Here is a 19,369-nt window from a genome sequence, read left to right as displayed (position 1 = left end):
GGTAGTGATGATGCACACACTTTCTGACGCTCTCGAGCTGAAGACACAACATGGTTTTCTGAACCCACAGGTCCTTGGACCAGGTTAGCTCCGGCTAACCTCCCACACATAATAGATTTCTCCGATCTCTTGAAGAGAATGGACGAGCTGTCAAGGTGGGTAATGATGATGCGCCACAATTTCTGATGCCCTCGGGCTGAAGATACAACATGGTTTTCTGAACCCACAGGTCCTTGGACCAGGTTAGCCTCGGCTAACCTCCCACACTTAATAGTTTCCTCCGATCTCTTGAAGAGAGCTCTCAAGGTGGGTAGTGATGATGCCCCACACTTTCTGACGCACTCGTGCTGAAGATACCACTCATGGTTTTCTGAACCCACAGGTCTTTGGGCCAGGTTAGCTTCGGCTAACCTCCCATCCTTGCTAGATTCCTCCGATCTTTTGGAGAGGATGGATGAACTCTCAAGGTGGGTAATGATGACTCTTTTTTCTTCGTTGAGGCTTCCGGGCCGGTGACGATATATGTGTGCTGTTGGTTTCTTTTCTGAACCCACAGGTCCTTGGGCCAGGTTAGCTTCGGCTAACCTCCCACATTTAATAGTTTCCTCCGATCTCTTGAAGAGAATGGGTGAGCTCTCAAGGTGGGTAATGATGACTCTTTTTTCTTCGTTGAGGCCTTCAGGCCGGTGACGATATTTGGGATTGTTGGTTTCTTTTCTGAACCCACAGGTCTTTGGGCTAGGTTAGCTTCGGCTAACCGCCCATGCATGTTAGGATCCGCCGCGTAACGACGAAATTTCTTCGTTCACCCTCGACTTCTTCCCAGAAGCCCAAGATGTCGTTCAAGCTTCAAGCCAATCTCAAACGTCGACTCGGCAGCCTCAGATCCGGCAGAGGTGATGGTTTTGATCATCAGAAGATTGTAAGCCACTGAGAGCCGCTCCCCATCTGGTGCCTTTTTGTTTCTTCACCGGTCTGCCATCATTGCCGCACGCAGCTAGGGGTCTATTGTATTTGCATCCACGATAAATTGCAGGGAGTTTAGCGGGAGAGTATGAGGTCTCAGAAGAAAGCCGCTGAGCTCCTTCTCTGTCCTTGAAAGATCATGACGGTACTGAGGTAGATAGTTAATGGAATAAAAGGCTTTGTATGTAAGAAAGGGAATGAAAAAATTTGGAACTTACCTTGTTTGTGACCGAGGAACATCGCTTGGCTGGGATGAGTTTGCCAGATGCCTCGAGGCTTACCGAGGGCCACTATCCCCCCAAACGTGCTACTCATGCGTAATATTGTAAGATGGGCTGGAGTTCTGTGCGGCATATTGAGATATGAGAGTCTGGAAGGAGTTGGGTCGGGGGCCACATCGGGTTTATATACATGCCAACTGGGATCTGGTCATGACTCCTCATACTCATTAGTGAGAATATTCTAGTTTAACAAGAGCGGGCTAGAAACAGAGTTACACGTGCAAGGGGCCTCAAAGATGATGATGCTTCCTAGTTGACATCGAATTCGACTTGGTAGCGCGGAAATTCAGATCGCGGGTTCATTTGACGCTATTGTCGTCGTGGACGTCGAACCTGAGGCGCCATTGCTACTTTGACCCAGGCGGAATAATGAGCCCGAAGTGTCTCGTTGGAGAAGCCACATCCCCGTGTTAGCGATGATGGGTCACTTTGATGGGGGTTGATCGCCCTGCTCGATGAATGGAGCTATATGTGGTGACGAGGCCGAAGAAAGTTCACATGAAGGTGCATTAATTCCACTACGTCATGATTGCCACGCCCGGGTGCTTGAATGGCAGCCTCTTTTTCTCTCAGGTCCCCAGGCGTTGATTTTACTATACTCATGGGACTGGCATGTGGAATCCAGCTCGAACGCCAATGCCGGATTTTCCATATCCGGCTTGTAGAAAGATAGGAAATTCTCTTGCTGAGCACCAACTCCCTCGGCCGGGGAATACGATATCACGGACAAAACCTTGGTCTTCGAGACCGAAAAATGACCCATTGGCTTGCTCCTTCAGCTCCCTGGCATGAGAAAGTAGTACCGCGAACAGAGTGAGGACATTACAAGAGACATGGAATTAACAGCCATGGAACTCCCAGTGGGCACACGAGTCATGAAGGGGGGGCCTGTGGGATGAACTACTAGTGACGGATATCAAATATTATGAACTGTTAATTTCGATAGAGGATTTAGGCTTTCCCACGATGTGACCGCCACCAAAAATAAAAAGGAAGTATCCTCGAGCCCTTATGCAAATTTCCGTACTGAGATCTGAGATAGACGTCTGTTTCTGCTTATTCCTGTTCGGTGTAAGTCGGGCTAGGCTTATCAATCTCGATCGACTGATGTTCTTCAAAATCTAAGCAACGTACGGGTGAGTTGATGGGATGGTCCAGAGTCGGCCACATTCCGGGTCTTTCCTCAAGACGTGCTGTGGACTAACTAGGTCAAGGCAGAACGAGACGTTCTTCCCTTTGTTTCTTCCCAAGCTTGACAGGGCTTGGCTTACATCCATCCCATCTAGAGGTGAGCATTAAGATTCCTAGGGATTTAACAAGAGGTGGCGCGAATGACGCCTTGTCTCGGGTTGGATACACAGCATGGCAGACGTTGGTATTCGATCGGAGAATCCTTTGACACTTGAAGTACGAGTACGATATGACTCCCAGTGTTTATATGAGTTGGTATTTTCGTCATTGCACAGTTTAGGAAGCGGCTTGGATTTGATGATGCCGCGGCGCACCATGAAACGGGCCCTTGTGAAGCGGAGCTGATGAACGTTCGATGATGAAACAGTATCAAACAAAAAGAAACACTGTTGACATATGCTCTCTCAGGCCATTTTGACTTACGCTTCAGGCGCTTCCTTGAGTGGATTACGCCTGGGCTGGCCACTGTACTTACCACTGTACTTACAGTGCAGATATCTGAAAGCTCGACTGGACGTGCACCAAGGTGAATGAAATGGTTTGACGAGACCAAGATCCAATCCCAAGATTCATGTGAGGCCAGACCACTCGACCAGCCCCTGATCTGCAGAGAGCATCAAGCATCCAACATATTGTTCGACCGTTACAGGCTCATGGGTCCTGGATCTTGGCTCCTAAATCTTCCATCTTGGCTTTGGAACCCTGTCCATCGGCGATACGCTGGCTTGGGGTCTCATGCGTCCAGCCAGTTAACCTGGGAGAAACATCCCGACATCCAAGGAACCTAAAACCTGCTAAAAACTCTGTGCGCGCCTTCCTCTCCTTTCACTCTCCCCCTATTTCGTGAACTACGTCGACCGCGTGTCGGCGTGGGCGCTTGATGCTATTGACCAGGAATCCGGGATCAATTGAGACAATTGTGTACTACGACATAACTCCCGTGCCTGTGCTGCGAACGAATCATCTTGACCTTGAGCCAAACTCGAACGATGTAAAGGGGGATGGACGATGAGGCGAGACGACCGGTCCTTCTCCGGCGACCCGGCCGAGTGGGATTAGGCAGACCGCGGGAGAGAAGAGTGGACGGGTCAGCTGGGACATTGCACTACCACGGACATACCGACAGTAATAGTGGGCATGTTCTATTTCGAGATAGTAATCTATCCGCCGAAAAAAATATTTCCAGAAGGACGATGATCTTTCCAGTAACAGCTTGATCTACACCCGCATGGAGCCATGTCTTTGCCGCCTATATTAAACGGCAGTTTATAATGGCTGAGATGGTGTGTTCAACGTTGGCGGGTGGAAGGATCTTCGCAGCGCTGGTGATCACCGAACAGGCAGGGCAGTCTGTTTGTAACTGAGTAGAGGTTGGGTGTAGGCTGTAGGCAGAATGGTCGGTTAGAGTGGAGGGTCGCATGCCGGCATTGTGGAGGGAAACTTGGCCTTAACCTGTCGTGATATGGGACCGGTGGTTTAGCGGAGAGACAAAAAAAAAAAAAAAAAATCTCAAACATCGTGAAGAAGAAGTCTCAAGCAATGTGTTGTCCTCACACTCACATCACACCCTGACCACATGCAGAGGGACCACTCTGCTGACCCTCCCGGTCGGTGAGGCGAATGCTAATGATGCCATGTTCACAGCATATTCGGCGATTTCTCCTCGGACAGACGAAATGCATTTTTCCCTGGTTTTCTCATAGGACAAGCAGGGATACAGTAGATAATCTTAAAACTTTAGATCTCGAAAACTGATGAAGATTGGGGAGACCCCGCAGGGTGGACAGGACCTTCCCTCTCAAGAAGCTGCCTGTGTCAAAGTAGAGTACGACGTACTTCGTACATCAGAGTACATCTGAGACACTCGCCTGTCACCATTTCAGCTAATAATTCACGCCTAATCTAGTGTATGTCACCCGTCAGCGGACCGAGACAGGTATCTTCAAGTGCCGAGACTTTCCTCCACCTGTCGTAAAGCTTGTTTCCTCTTAAAGTTAGGCTTCTCCCCTTCCCTTCCCGCACCTACCCTCTTTTTTGAGACGGTTTCTGCTCCAGCTTTGGTCAAGTATTCTCGACTGTCCTTGTAACATCGCCAGCCCACAACGTACCATTTTCTTTTCTTTTAGGTTTCTGTTTTCTGTTGTTGTTCGACATTGTCGGTCTGCGGGCTCGAGCCGCTCTCAGTACTCTCACCGATGGGAACAGACAGACCGGCAGTAGCTTCGTGGACGAGACGGCTTCGCATGAAATATCAACCTCATCATGTAGGAGGGCAAGCTTAGCGAAGCCCGCCCATATGGTCAGTGGGTTTTATTACACTACGCACCTGACCGTATCCGCCTTGATCTCTCCTCTGCGAATACTATTACTTTGTCCTCGCACTTCTCAGGAGGTTGACAGCGGCTAGGTTACCAGCGGCTCTCGTCTGACCAGACCGTGCCTGTCCCTGACATCTCGCTACGATGCGAGCCCTGACAGGAGAATTTGCTGGATTACGTAGCCACGTTGCAGTGGCGTTGGCGATGCTACGAAAGCAAGGTGCAGGGTGGATGGCACAAGCTTAACCGCCGGCAGTTTCTCTTCGCCTGACAGCTTCTTTGGGGACGACAGACAGCCAACAAGAATTCCTCCACAAAGGCGGATGACTGACATCTCGTCTCATAAAGTTTGAGAAAGAGGGCAGGGCATGACATGGACAGAGCTCTCGCTCGACTGACAGGCTGTTCATGCATCAATTTCATCCCCTGGACGACCCACAAATTAGCGCCTTGGCAAAGTTTGAGATCTTTCAAAACCTCCAAAGTGACAGTGACGGCAGGGGAATATTCCCAGCAGGGTTCCTCCCCTGTCCGTGATTGGCTGTTGGCCCCGTTCCCTCCGACCGTTCTCGTCGGTCTCGCGAGCGGACAATATCCCATTCTGGTCAGCCTCAGCCAGATCTCCCTTGCATCGCGCCATGAAGTGGTAGATCTCGACTTCTCTCCTCTCGCCTCGACTTCAGTCTCCACATTGCCAAGATTACAGGAGGTCTGGATCTTGAATCTTCAGGGCCTCCTTACACGCTGTTAAGGTTGACTTGAAGTGGACAGGACATTGCGACCATGGCCAGGCCTGAACAACCCTGACCCCACAACGCCGTGTTTCGGACCCCCAAACCCGTAACCTAAAATCGCATGTCGGACTTCTACACATTTACCAATACCACCGTATCCCGGGCCCTATTTTTCTCTTGCTTTACTCCACGAGGGGATCCCGACAACGCTACCCGCCGTCTGGCAGCTAAAGACCGATGCCAAACTAGGGGGTAGCCAGTACCATGTCCCCTTTCTTTCCCCCTATGATCTCCACATGCGGTGTAAACAATTTTACGTACAAGTAGTTTTACTTCATATTAATAGATGTAGCCATCCCGAGTCGCGGTCCGACGCATCCCCCTTCTAGATCTTCTGCCTCCTAATGCCTTTTTTGCCAAGCTCATCGCCGTAGCCTCGAGGGCGACGCTTCTCTTCTCTTCCTCGCAATCCTTTTCTTTGTGAGCCCGTTGTTGTGTGGTGGCCCAGGCGGCTTGCTTCTTTTCAAGCGTTGTTCTTTTTCTCTTCGCTTCCAAGGGCAGGTTCCTTTCCCTTTCATACATTTTGCAAAATCTTCCCTATTTTTTTTGTGTGTAATAGGCCATAATGTCTGAGAGGTCGTGTCCCGTGTCTGGGTCATTCGCCGGCCCCGGTGGGGTGTGCCCGGCCGGTTCGAGGGCGTCCTCAAGGACCCGCGGACCTCGTGGTTGTTCATTCTCTGGCTATGCCCAGGCAGGAGACCTTCACGCTGCTTTTGATGTAAGTGTCAGCTTATACCTGTTGAGTGTTTGTTCGGTGATCTGCAATACTAACTAGTAACTCATAGATCCCCAGAGGTGTAGACGTCGATGAGTTCCTCAGGACAAGGTAGGTCCATTTTATACAGGCCGGCGAGGACTGGCACACACTCGACTGGGACTCGCGAAAAACCTAACACCATGACAGGGAACGAAAGGCCATTAACGAAATCCTGTATTCCAAAATCCCGTCAGCAGACTACATCAAACAGGTGAAGAATGTCGACACACTCACAGCCGACGACCGCGACTTATTAGCAGTGGCGCTCGGCGCCCCCGCCCGACAAGTCATGATTAGAGCCGAGGAAATTGGTGCCAGGACAGGATGGAAGGACGGTTATCTCAGCGCCGAGTACGGTTTCTTCCCGCCCGATGCGAATGACGCTGCCGGTGCCCTTGCCAACTCACCAGGTCGTGTGTGGTCCGATCTTTGCGAGAGGATGCCCGGATGTGTCGGGCGCGGTCGTGTTAGGGAATCCATTGCCGCGCTACCAATGGTGGAGGGAACCGAAGATGTTATCCCCGACAGGGCGCTGTGGGCTGCCATTGTCGCTCTCGGCATGCTTTGCTCTATCTACCGATACGAAGACAAGAACGACGGCTACGATGGCGTGAGCATCAACAAAGTATCGACCCGCCCTCAAGTCGAGATGGCCGATTACCTCGGCCCCGAACTCATCGGTATTCCCAAGGTTATCGGTCTGCCGTATTGGCAAATCTCCCGTCGCATGGGCCGTGCGATTCCCCACCTCACCTTCTACGACCAGGCAACCTACAACCTCAAGGTCAGGGATCCGACGTCTACCGTACCCTATGTTGGCAGATTCGACAACACGGATCTTCGATGGCCCATGTTCGGCGAACGAACGGAAATTGCTTTCCTCAAGGGCTGTGGTGATACTGATGGTAAATAACGAGAAATGTGGGACGCTTGAATGCATTTTTTTGACACTAACCTTGTCCATAGCTTCCTTCCAACATGGACCCGATGCCATCGCCGCTTGCCAAGAGGCTGTCATGAACCGAAACATCGAAGGCCTTCTCCGTGAGATGATTCGACTCAAGGAAATCCTCGAACGAATGCCTAATGCCTTCCACTCCATCTCGACGAATCCCAGCTCAGGGGACAATTACGTCTCGGCCATGGAGTGGGTTCGCTGGGGCAAATTCTCCGCTCCCCTCTCAAAGCGATGCCCCGCTGCCTCCGGTCTCCAGTTCTCGCCCTATCTCCTCATGGACGCGTTCCTTGGTCGCAAGAAGTACGACTCTTTCCTCGGAAATGAAGGTCTTCACCTCCGCGCGTGGCTGCCCTCCAACCTCAGGGCCTTTATCGCCGCCATCGAGTACCACTACCGCATTCCGGAATTCGTTGTTGAATCGGGTGACCCTCGGCTCATGGGTGTCTTGGACGGAATCATTGAGGCATACACGGGCGAGCGAGGATTCATGGGCACTCACCGATACAAGGTTTTTGGTATTCTCGAGGTAGCCTCCAAGACGGGCCGTACCGAGACCAACGGAAACTCTGGAGCTTCCGACAACGCCGGTCGACCTTGGGAGGAAGTTCACCGACAGTTCTCTGACGCCATGAAGGAGCGGCTGGAGCCTTTCCGCGGCGCCAATCTCGTCGATCCCAATGAAATGCGCGGTACCTTTGAAGAGTGCCGATACAAATCTAGGATCCTCAGCCGGCAGTTCGTGGACTCTGATCCCCATCGTTCTCTCGCCATGGTAACTCTCGACCTCAGCGATACTGGCGTGACTTTCCAGCCTGGCGACAGACTGGCCGTTATGCCCCTGAACTCGTGGGGTGAGTGCGCCAAGGTGGCTGCGGCTCTCGGTCTCGAAAACATGCTCGACTCGCGTGTTGCACTTGATCGCAAGTGGACCCGTTTCGCCGAACACCTCGACAGCGTCAATCACGGCATCAACCTCCACGGAAGGAGGACGGGTGCCATCCGACAACTCACAGTCAAGGACATCCTTCGCCGTGGCCACCTGGCTCCTTTGACTAAAGATCTCGTCCTCAAGATCCACGCCATGCTCCGCGCGTCCTCCAACACCGTCTTGCAAGTGCTTGCCACCACTGAGTGGCCGGTCCGTGGTTCGCTTGGTGACCTGCTCCAGTCCGCCGTGCAGGATACTCCCCCTAGCATCTGGGACCGAGCTTTCGATCTCACTACCGACCTCTTCTGGCTCAGTGACCTTGTCCAGGTCGAGGTTCCCCGCACTTACTCCATCTCCAACTACCCCGAGGAACTCCTCCCCTCAAGCGTCGACCTCACCGTCTCCCGGGCCGAGTACAAGCTGTGTCCCACCTTCTCTCACGGTCATGAAATCTCCCGCTGCGGTGTCGGCAGTGGTTTCTTGAACCCTCCCATTGATTCTCCCGAGAATGCCCTCAGCGGAGACGAGGAAGTCCTCATCGGTGTCTCCCGCCCTCTCACCTTCCAACTTCCTCTTGATGGTGCTGCTCCCTGTGCTTTCTTCGCCGGCGGCAGCGGCATCGCTCCGTTCCGATCTTTCTGGCAGGCCCGCATCGGCCAGACCGTCGGCCGCAACATCCTCTACCTCGGTGTGCAGAGCCGTGACAAGTTCTGCTACGAGGACGAGCTGCGTCAGTACGTCTCCGGAGGCTACATGGAGGTGCATCTTGCCTTCTCTCGTGATAGCCGCGGTCTCGCGTATGACCCCGTTCAGCGGGACCTCGTCGAGAAGAGAATGGAGCCTCGATATATTGATGCTCTGATTGCCGAGCAGGGCGCTACCGTTTGCGACCTCGTCATGTCCAAGAAGCAGGGTGGTCTCGGTGGTTACCTCTACGTCTGCGGTTCAGTTGCCGTCTTCGACTCGTTCATGTCGGGCATCCGCAAGGCGATCTACAATCACCGTACTGCTACCATGGATACCACCGAGTTCATCATCAATTCCGCGTTTGCTGAGCGCAGGATCATGTTGGACGTGTTCATGACACCCAAGCCCCTGCCCTGCAACCTCGCCACGATCCCGCTTTCGCAACTTGCCGTTCATACTGGCCATAGGCCCGGCGGCCGCATCTGGCTCGGTGTCCACGGTAGCGTCTACGACGTCACCGACTTCTGTCCCATGCATCCCGGCGGCACCCTCATCATCAAGTCCAACGCCGGTGTTGACTGCTCCAAGTCTTTCGACGCTCTCGCCCACACCAATAACCCGGAGGTGGCTAGTTTGCTCACCAAGTACTTCGTCGGCCACCTCACGCCCAAGCCAGACTACCACGGGTGTGAGGAGCTCAGTGGCATCTACGACATGTGGGCCGATTACCTACGCACCAGCGTCGAGACCCTCGTGGCACAGCAATTCGAGATGGACGATCTGATGGGCTCCAACAACAACAAGCTCTGGTACCAGGAGACCATGATCAACATGCTAGGTGTCCGCATATTCTACCAATACCAGTCGCGTCTCCTCCAGGGCGGCTTCTCGGCCCTTTTCGGTCCCAAGTTCCAGGAACTCGTCCTCAAGCTCTCCTTCACTGTCGCCAACACTTCCGGCGGTGCGGATACCAAGCTGCCCGATATCCTCGGCACCATCGCGCGCGCCAAGACGTCCCCCGACGCCGTCGCCACCTCGAAGGAGATCGCCCTCGTGGGCCAATTCATCTGCGACAGCGAGTCAGCGCGCTTCCAAGAGCGCGGAATCATGGACTACGCCAACAAGTCTGTTCAGCTCGATATCGAGCTCCTCGAGGACATCCGCGAAGAAGCCTGTCGCGGCATGGACGCCTTCGACAGCATTATGAACCTCGAAGTATCCTCGGACCAGCAGCGCACGACGGCCATCTGTTCGTTCCTCATGCAGATCCTCGAGCGCATGGCTAAGCGCCTCGAGCTCTTCTACTCCAAGCTCGCACAGCACTCCATCTACAAGCCCGAGCTGGAGCGGAATCCCGCTCGTACGAGGTGGAACTTTGTACGGCGGCGCATCCGCGACGGATCGTTCTTCATGCTCACCGATAGCCCCGTCATGGGCGCCCAGCCTACTTACAAGCCCACGGAGAAGACGGTGGAGTTCGACAATGTGCTCTTCCAGATTCAGCAAACGATCAAGGATGCGCCGCGGCAAACGGCGCCAAGGGTTCACGTGCCGCTGAACGAGAGGCACACGATCCGGACGCAGAAGCCGACGCACGGGGCTTCGGCCATGGAGTCGCACGAGAACTCGGTGGCGTTGAATCGTATGAGCCAGTTCATCGATAAGAATATGAAGGCTATGAGGAGACTGAGCAAGATGCCGCCCATGCCGCTCAATTTCGATCAACTCGCTGCGAAGATGGAGGCGCAGAATCAGGCGCAGGCGAGGATTCCAGGGTTGATGACTCCTCCGTCTAGTCGTGGGTCGAGCCGGTCGCCGTCGAGAGGAGGCCCGCCTCTTTCTTCGGGCATGCCTAATCAGATGCCCAGTGTCCTGGAAGAGCTAGCCGGCCAAAGAATCCCCCTTCACCGTCGGAACACGGGTAGTTCAGACGGTAGCCTCCACAGCAATAATGGCGGGTACGCTCTCACGGGCCGCATGATGCCTCCGTCGCCGGCCACCACCCCGCCGCTTGACTCAGCCTCGGCGATCCAAACGATGGTCAACAAGCTGAATCTCAGGTCGAGGGCCTCCGCAGCGAGTCCGTCTCCGGGGTTGATGGATCCCGGGCAGATGGGACACAGTCGGAATACGAGCATCAGTTCGTATCAGGCGGCGAGGAGGAGTCGGGCGCTGTCTTCTACTGGGTCGTTGAGGACGTTTAAGTTACGGGAGTTGGTGGCGAGTCAGTCACCGACGGAGCCGAGGGTGCAGCCTACATTTTGAGGGGAATTTGTTGTGGGGGAAGGGATGAATGTTGAAGGTGTTCCGTTTTGTTTGAAGTGGGTGGTGGAGATGGATAAAATGGATATCTGACCTGACGATCTTTGCAACAAAAGCATATCATGTATAGATGGATGGTGGTATGGTGGACTGGTCCATCGCTGGATCCATCTTACTTTCTTTTATTCTTTCTTGTGTTCTTTATTTTTGGGGAAGGGGGTTTTTCCTTTTTCTTTTCTTCAGGTTGATGGATTTCTCAGGAACATCACGGAGGCTTGCTCTCCCAAGAGAGTCGGCGCCCTTTGGGATAGGATAGCTAGAATTGCTTCTGCATTGACACCTGATCCGGTTGCTTCTATAAATCGGGAAAGTGAATCTTTTCCAAAGACTATTTGAGAATTCGTGGATTTCGAAGAACAATACTCATGGGAAAAGAAATGGAAATTGGAATGGTCGAAACTCCTTTCCAAATTTCAACGTATGAACTCCGCAAAGCTTCAAGCTTTCCTAGAGTTCTGCTCCCACAAACAAAATCAGTGTGAGCAGCCGTATTTTACTTATGTGGCGTCGATGGTCCTCCCCTCCTGTTCCCGCTCTTTGAGATAGGGCAGCAATGCTGCATTCGTGGTTGGCTTTGGGCCAGCGCGGTAGGGGAGGCACTCGCCAGAGCAGGCTGTGCCCTCTCTCGGTCGTCAGCCTCATTTTCTCTCGTCAAGAACCCTTCCCCGCTGACGCCATCTCTTCAAAGTCAAACTTCCCTAGACCTATTCTTCTATAGACGTGCTTTGTTCGTGTGCAAAACGCTTCAAGGTCCTTCCTTCGGGCGATCAAGAGCTCCTCATAACCGCCGAGAATGGCCAACATAGGCAGGATCGCCGTTTCCGCTCTCTCTGCCGTGGCAGAGTCAACTCAGGCACTCATCAACATCAATTTCGACTTTACAGCGGTGAAAGTCAGCCCTCCCGAAGAATTCCTAGATCTCGGGAAGTCCTTAACGGCCAGTCGTCGACAAAAAGCCGAGGAGGGGGCCCTTCACCTCACGGCTCGCCAACTGGGGGCAATCTTTAAGTCGATTCTTCCCGACACACCAAATTTGATCAAGTCCTACGGTAGGCGCGCATCCGAAATTGCCAAAGCGGCAACCGAATCAGGAGCATCGCCACTACGTGGCACGGATAATCGCAACGAGTTCGTTTCTAGTCTTCTCGCCGGACACGTTGGCGTGGACGGAGCCAGTATTTGGGCTGGTGCAACATCTGGGTCGGGTGCAATACAGGTCCACCTTCTCGCATGCCTGCTCGCTCGCATGTGGGACGGGCCGGAGGCTGTGTCCATATGGGTTGAGCTCCTCAAAAGCCGCAAGGCCGAGGTCCAGGAACGATTCGCAGACCTGGGCCAGGTCGACGTTGGAACCGCGGTCGCGCTACACAAGGAAGTCAGTCGATCGCAGCTGGCCGAGTGGGATGCCAGCGCCAGAGCGTGGCTACGCATTGCAGACATCGTGAAAATGCCGCAGCAGAAGCAGTTACTCTTAATCATCGGCGATATGAGCAAGTCCGTCAACTCGAAGCAAGCTCTCTATGACAGCGTTATTCAAACGTGGAAAAGTGGGCTCGAGGGTATGGAGAGCCTCCTCAGCGGCTGCCCTCTTCAGATGAACAACGGGGAGATTCTCTTGGCGCTATCTTCCTGGCACTTATATCCTGATCTGAATGTGCTAGATGTAGTGACGAAGATTGTCCCTCAGGGCGACCCATTGGTGCCGGCATCGGGGATTCTCACTCTGGGGTTGCAAAACTCTGGAATAGGGGAAGAATCGGAATCGGGCCTGAGATGGTCGCTGCCGCTGGCACATCTACGTTACTACGGGGATCCTGTCCAGCGAACTGGCGCCATTCGAGCGGAGGGCAAGAGACTTAGTCTCGCCGAATTTAACATGGCGGTCCTGGGATGTGTGCTAGGATCCTGGGCCATACCGGATGCTGATGTTGAGGGCAGCATGTCGTGGCTGGTAAAGTTGTCTAAAAACTTAGTTCTCCTACGTAACCTCTATGCAAAAGGGGTTGAGCAGACTTGGCTTGAGATCCTTGGAGAGACAGCACAGAACTACCTCAGCTCAAAAGGTCTGGACCGCCGAGTTTTCACGCAGCTTCTACGGCTTGGGAGAAACCATCCCACTTTCATTGGAGGTCCGTCAGAGCCCTACTTCGGTCTATCAGCTCCAGAGAGAGCGATAGCCCTGGCGAAGTGCACCGAGGAGAAGGTACATATTCTACGCCGCCTAGCAACGAGGGCCAAGATACCCTGTAATCATGCCATAATTCGATATATATCTGAAGAAACCGGACGGGAGGAATATGCATTAGCAACACCCGCTGAGCAGCTAGTCACTAAGCAAACCGAGAGTGGAGAGGGAAAAGCCATTACTGGCTATAGGCGATGGGTACAGAAGGAAGCACCCATGTTCGATCCCACGCATGTAGATGGGCCGGATTCAGAACCGATGAGGCTGGGCGCCTTTGCTGGAGCCGCTTCAAGCCAAACTGCTTTTTCTACCGCGCCCCAGGGTTACCAGGACTACCATATGTATTACCTTGACTTTCCCTCTAAAGATCACCCGTCCCCATCCTCTGACACCCATGAGGCCACAAAGGACATCGTTGACTACGAGGCTGAATTCAAGCGCCAGAAAAAGCGATACGAGGCTCTGGGTGAAGAGGTCCTCGTCGCGGAACAAGAGCCTTTCGTAACAGTCCTCAAAGCGAACAGGCCCATGCGAGTCGTCCGAGGTTATGTTGGGCTTACCCCTAGCCAATCTTTGCATCCATATGAGTACTGGGATCGGCCGGTTCGGCACTACGAGAAATGGCTGGGAAATGAGGAGTCCGCTGCTCTCTTTCTTCGGTCGGACATTTCGCCACCGGAGAAAATCCCCCTTCAGCTGGCCGACATGAAGCTCCTATTCGAAACAGGCAATCTCAACACAGCGACATTGGCCCAGACTATGGTATCCGCAGTTGACTCTCTGGATGATGGCTTCATCATGTCGATGCGGGCTTTATCTACGTTTAACTGCTTGTATAAGCACCTGAAACAGAGCACTATCGACGTTCGTGTATTCAGTGGCAGCCTTCTGCAGACAAATGCCTTTCAGTTCCTTGCGACGCATACCAGTTATCTTGAAACTAGCGACGATGACGAGGACGATGATGGTGGCAACGCTGAATTTGGGTTTGGGCCATCTCCCCCTCCAAACGAGACAGATTCATTCCAAGAGGCTGCTGCCTTGTCAGAGAGTCAGACACAAACAGTACCTCCAACACTGCATGTAACCTTCGAAGTGGCAGAGGCGATTACTACCATAGCAACCTCTATTAAATGGCGTCCCAAACGCCTCACCATTCAGGAATCCTTCTCCGCGATTCTCTACCTGGAGAGTAACTTCCGTATTCACCCGAACCAACTCCAAAATGTCATGGCCATTTCCAGCGGAAATTCGATGTTTATCTCCAGCGCCCTCATCTCCGACCCATCACATGGACCGAGTCATGTCAAGATACGCCACGTCATGGGCAATGTTGGCCGGCCGGGAACAGCCCTGCTTGTCCCGCCACTGGAGCCGCGCATCATGAAACTAAAGCTTGACCATTGGCACCTCGTCAACCTTGCTGACTGGGACGGTGGAGCCAGAGACTGCTTCGCGGATACGACTCTGCATCTTTGGTTTACGGGTAAAACCCAGGAGGTTGATATTGGATTCTCGGGCGCTCAGGACACAGAGCTGTACATACTCGAGAGCGTGGTATCCGTCCACGGCAGAGGCCAGTGGATCGCTGACTTGGACATCGTCAAGGCTCTTACGGACCAATCTAGCCTCTACCGATGGAGAGGCATACCATCGGACGGGAAAGCTTCAGCCTGCCGGATTCGCAATCCGGCCCAGAGCGTCGATAGATGTGCTGGCGGCCATGACATGCAATATCGTCAAGACGATATTCCACTCACGGCTTTGGAGAACTGGTCAGAGTTGCTGAGCTTGCCGGCCAATAGCTGCGTATTCCTTGCCTGCGGCAACTGGCAGGCGAGGCTCGCAGCTACGGTCATTGCTGTTGCACTGAGGAAGAAGGTCTGTGTTTTACGTGAGAGCGTCTGCTGGGGGTGTATTAAGAGCCTGAGAGATTCGAAGACATTGGAGGATTCTACAGTCTTTATATTATAAGAAATTTTTCGGTTGGGGAGAGGGAGAAAAAGGAGAGTGGTCCGAGACTGGCCTTTTGTTGAGCGCTCTGGTTAGAGCTCGTCCGTGACATAGTTTAGGTGTTAGTTGGCTCGGGCTCTTGTACAGGCCTTGTAAGGCATGGCCCGCTACATCGCAGCACCCTTGGAGGAAAACATCAAGAATAGCAAGCCACTGCCTGGTTCCTGTTCTCCGTTTAGTATATTTCTTTCGGGTGTCATTGACTCTTAGGATAGCGGAAAGGATATGTTCTTTGTGGCCTAGCTGATAATTATCGACCCAACTAGAGTTGGCTTGCCTTGTGAATATGGCAATGTAAGACCACTGGTCTCCTCGACTTGGGATCCGGTTTTAGTTTTTCTGAGCAGATTGGGGTAAAGTCGATGATATTGATTGATGTTACGAATGAGATAGGCATAAATCTCGACATCCACATCCACATCAGGACGAGACATTCAGCGATTCCTCTGAGGAAGATAAACTCGACCAGTCGGCCAAAGTCATGTGGCAATATGGCAATGGCCCCCGTTCGGATTCTGAGGGCATCGTGGGGAAAGAGCGACTGCGGGAGCTGGAGCATCTCCATATTGACGGGTCGCCTTGGTGGCGATTACTCGAATCATCTCATTCCGAGGGTCCATCGTCTCTTTAAAACGCGGGAGCGAATACGTACGTTAGGGATATTTTACGTCTGTCGAAAATGTCTAGGGAATGGAGTGGCTGATGTTGTCGCAAGTTCTCGACTCCCAGTCAGACGGGCATTTAGAGTGGACATTTAGATGTATTTCAGGCAGGTGGTCGAAAACGGTCAATAATTCGCCACCTCCAGCCAGGGCGTTTATTTCAGTAATAAACATCAAGAAAGATCAAAGTTGTCTGCTCCAGCTCTCCAGTTCCAATATCTCCATTGTATTTTGGAGGAGAATTCATCAAATTTATTGATTCACTTCATCACCAGGATCTCATCTTGGAAGGCACGATCCTGAGTTGCGCCACAAAGGTGCATCGCCAAATCACGTGTTGATAAGATATCAATGACATATTCACAAATTTCCCCTCTAAAGTTGATTCCTCTGTGTTTTGGAGCTAAAGCTCTCGCGACAACTTCACCTTCACTCCTTCACATCCCAACCCGACAAACCTAACAAAGGTTTGCCTCTTCGCACAACGCGATCCATCCCTTGATTCGCATTCCATTCTCATCTCCCCTTTATTTTGTCCCACTCCGTGGTTAAAAAAAACCTCGGAGGATCCAATTATGGATTCCTCCGAAACCAGCACATCTGCCCCCAAATTCGTCTCAACGCTTCCTGGCGGGATCTACTCGGACTCTGACTCCGATTATGGCGAATATCTAAGGCCTAACACCGACCCTTCGGCCGACTATGACGGCGAATTCCGACCTCGCAAGCGTAGGCGCATGGCGGGCGGTGCCAACGCCAAAGAACGAGCTGCCTTGGGTGTGTTCGGCTCCGATAGTGACGATACTGGACCCGGTCGAGGCTGGAAGACCAGGACCCTTCGAGGCCACGGTATGGCCTTTGTCTCGCAGGGGTCCCAGAGAGACGACTCCGAGGATGAGGATAGTGACGAGGGCGGCGAAGGCGAGAACGGAGCTATGGATGAGGACGAAGAAGATTACGATTCCGACGAATATCCCCGAGTCGTGTCCCCCGAGCCCCACAAGAACGGCCTCGGCGCTGAAGAATCTAAACCCGTCCTAGGACTCGGTGCCAAGCCCGCCGCTACTATCTACGATGGCAGCACTCCCTTTGGTCGAGGCTTCGTGCCCGCGTCGGAAAAAGAGCCCGTCCTTCGCGATGATATCAGCGATACCGCGACGCCCGCGAAAAAAGCGATGCCGAGCGCCTTTGGCGGCAAGGATAAGAAGCCGAATCCAAAGTCGTTTGGAGCGCGAATGCTCGCCAAGATGGGCTATAAGCAGGGGCAGGGTCTTGGGAAAGAGGGCCAAGGCAGAAACATAGTCGTTGAAGCCAACCTTCGTCCCCAAGGCGTCGGTCTCGGTGCTGTGAAAGAGATGACGGAGCAAGAACGTCGCGAACAGAAGCGACAGGCGCGTCTCCGTGGTGAACAAGTCTCTGATTCTGAGGAGGAACGCAAAAAGGCGAAGCAAAAGAAGCTCAAGCAACAGCAACAGCTCAAAAAGGGAAAGCTTGGCGGTTTTGACAGCGCTACCAGCACCCCGAAGAGGCAAAAGCCGAAATATATGACGGCTGAAGAGATGAAGCGCATGGCTCCTGGCCTAAACATCCCGGATGCCTTCATGCCCATTCTCGATATGACCGGACCTGGAAGCAAGCTTGTCACTTCTGCGTCGGGCTTCAGCACGCCTACGTCAGCTCCCGAGTCTGCCGAGACGGTCGAGTCGAGGAAGCATCTTAGACAGGCACACCGCGACTTGTCTGCATTCTCCGAGGAGTGGAGGGGTCTCGCGGAGCGACGCACCTGGGTTGATACGCGTCTCGGTGAATGTCAGGGACAGATGGAGAGTCTCCAGCTGGGGCACAATGAGATGCAAAGCTTCGTTGACATTGTCACCACCGAGCTTCCTGCTGCCGGAACGGATTGGCAGAAGGTCATATTATGTCTTCACAAGGCCGCCAACGTCGGTCCTGCTACGCCCGATACTGCGGCCACTATTGTCGCTGCCCTCGAGCCTTTTTTCAAGGACCCCGAGTGGGACCCCATCAAGGAGCCCTCGCGTTATGCCGATGATATGAAGGGTCTCGAGACGCTACTTATGCCTGATACCGATTCAAACCAGGCAGTCCAAAAGGTCGACTCTTCAATGTTCACATCGACAGACGGCATCTACAGACAGCATCAACGATCTACGACTCACTACGAAAGTCTAATCTACCGCCTTTGGCTCCCTCGCGCCCTCCGAAGCGTCCGCGACTGGAACGTCCAAGACCCCGACGCCCTTATGGCCGTACTCACGCACTGGGACAGCCTCCTACCCAGTTTTGTCCGCGTCGAATTTATCGAGAACATTGTGCGACAGCTCCACGCAGCAGTCACCGATTGGAATCCCAAGACGAAGAGGCAGACCCACCAACTTCCTCACGTCTGGTTATTCCCGTGGTTGCCCCTGCTACCCCCCTACCACCTCGATCCCCGGGGCACGGGTTTGGTCTCCGATGTACGCCGCAAGTTTAGACAACTTATCGACGTTTGGGAGTATGAGCGCGGACCGATCCCCGGACTGGCCAAGTGGAAGGAAGTCTTGGGATCCAAGGAGTGGCATGGTCTGCTTATCGGTCACGTCGTCCCCAGCATGTCGAGATACGTCCAGCGGAACTTCCGCGTTGACCCGGCGGATCAGGAGCCCTACCTCGCCGTCCTGGATGGTGTGTTGCGATGGGCGCGGAGCAGCGGTGGTGAGGGTGAGGGTATCTTGCCTACTCGGTACGTCGCCGAGGTGGTGGCCGGCAAGGTTTTCCCAATGTGGCACGAAAAGCTGGCAGAGTGGTTCGCACTTGGCGAGGATGCGGACCTCAATGAGATTGCCACTTGGTATGAGTGGTGGAACGAGTACTATCCCCCCGAGATGGGCAAGTTGTTGAGGGGTGAGTTTGAGAAGGGGTTGTTGGCTATGGAGAAGGCCATGGATCGGATGGTGATCTAGAAGGTGTGGCGGGGTGGGCCGCGGGTGTGTTTGATGGAAGGAAAGAGACAAGAATGTTCATAGAATGATGCATGATGGTGTTTTTTTCAGCAGGCGCATTTTTTTGAACTGTCATTGTTGGATTTGTGCTTTTAGACTTGGGTTGTATGATAGACTAATGAGATTTGATTCCTCGGGGACGTTGGATGATGCCACCGTTGATGGATATTCGAGAGGGCCGAGCGTCTCTCAAGGCGAGTGCTTCCCACAGGAGGCCGACCAAGATCATTGACCCCCATGCAGATCCTCCCGTACTCTTCTCCCCCTTCCATTCTTCCCGCCCCTCGGCGACATTTCATCAT

General features: G+C 53.3%; 1 protein-coding gene and 1 pseudogene across 1 annotated transcript; both read left to right on the top strand.

The window, feature by feature from the left end:
* Window positions 1-6,115: 6,115 nt before the first annotated feature.
* SAPIO_CDS8689 (Nitrate reductase (NAD(P)H)) lies at window positions 6,116-16,031 on the top strand (the record flags this gene model as incomplete). Its single annotated transcript, XM_016790276.1, has 6 exons — window positions 6,116-6,268; window positions 6,336-6,376; window positions 6,455-7,212; window positions 7,274-11,104; window positions 12,009-15,268; window positions 15,825-16,031. The coding sequence occupies 6 exons, from the start codon at window positions 6,116-6,118 to the stop codon at window positions 16,029-16,031; spliced, it is 8,250 nt and encodes a 2,749-aa protein (XP_016640539.1).
* A 606-nt stretch (window positions 16,032-16,637) lies between these two features.
* SAPIO_CDS8688 lies at window positions 16,638-19,028 on the top strand (annotated as a pseudogene; the record flags this gene model as incomplete).
* Between the last annotated feature and the right edge of the window lie 341 nt (window positions 19,029-19,369).

This window comes from Scedosporium apiospermum (assembly GCF_000732125.1).
Source record: "Scedosporium apiospermum strain IHEM 14462 chromosome Unknown SEQ_SAPIO_0121, whole genome shotgun sequence".
Lineage (NCBI taxonomy): Eukaryota > Fungi > Ascomycota > Sordariomycetes > Microascales > Microascaceae > Scedosporium > Scedosporium apiospermum.
The sequence above is the reverse complement of the archived record's forward strand: the minus strand, read 5'-3'. Positions and strand labels throughout refer to the sequence as shown.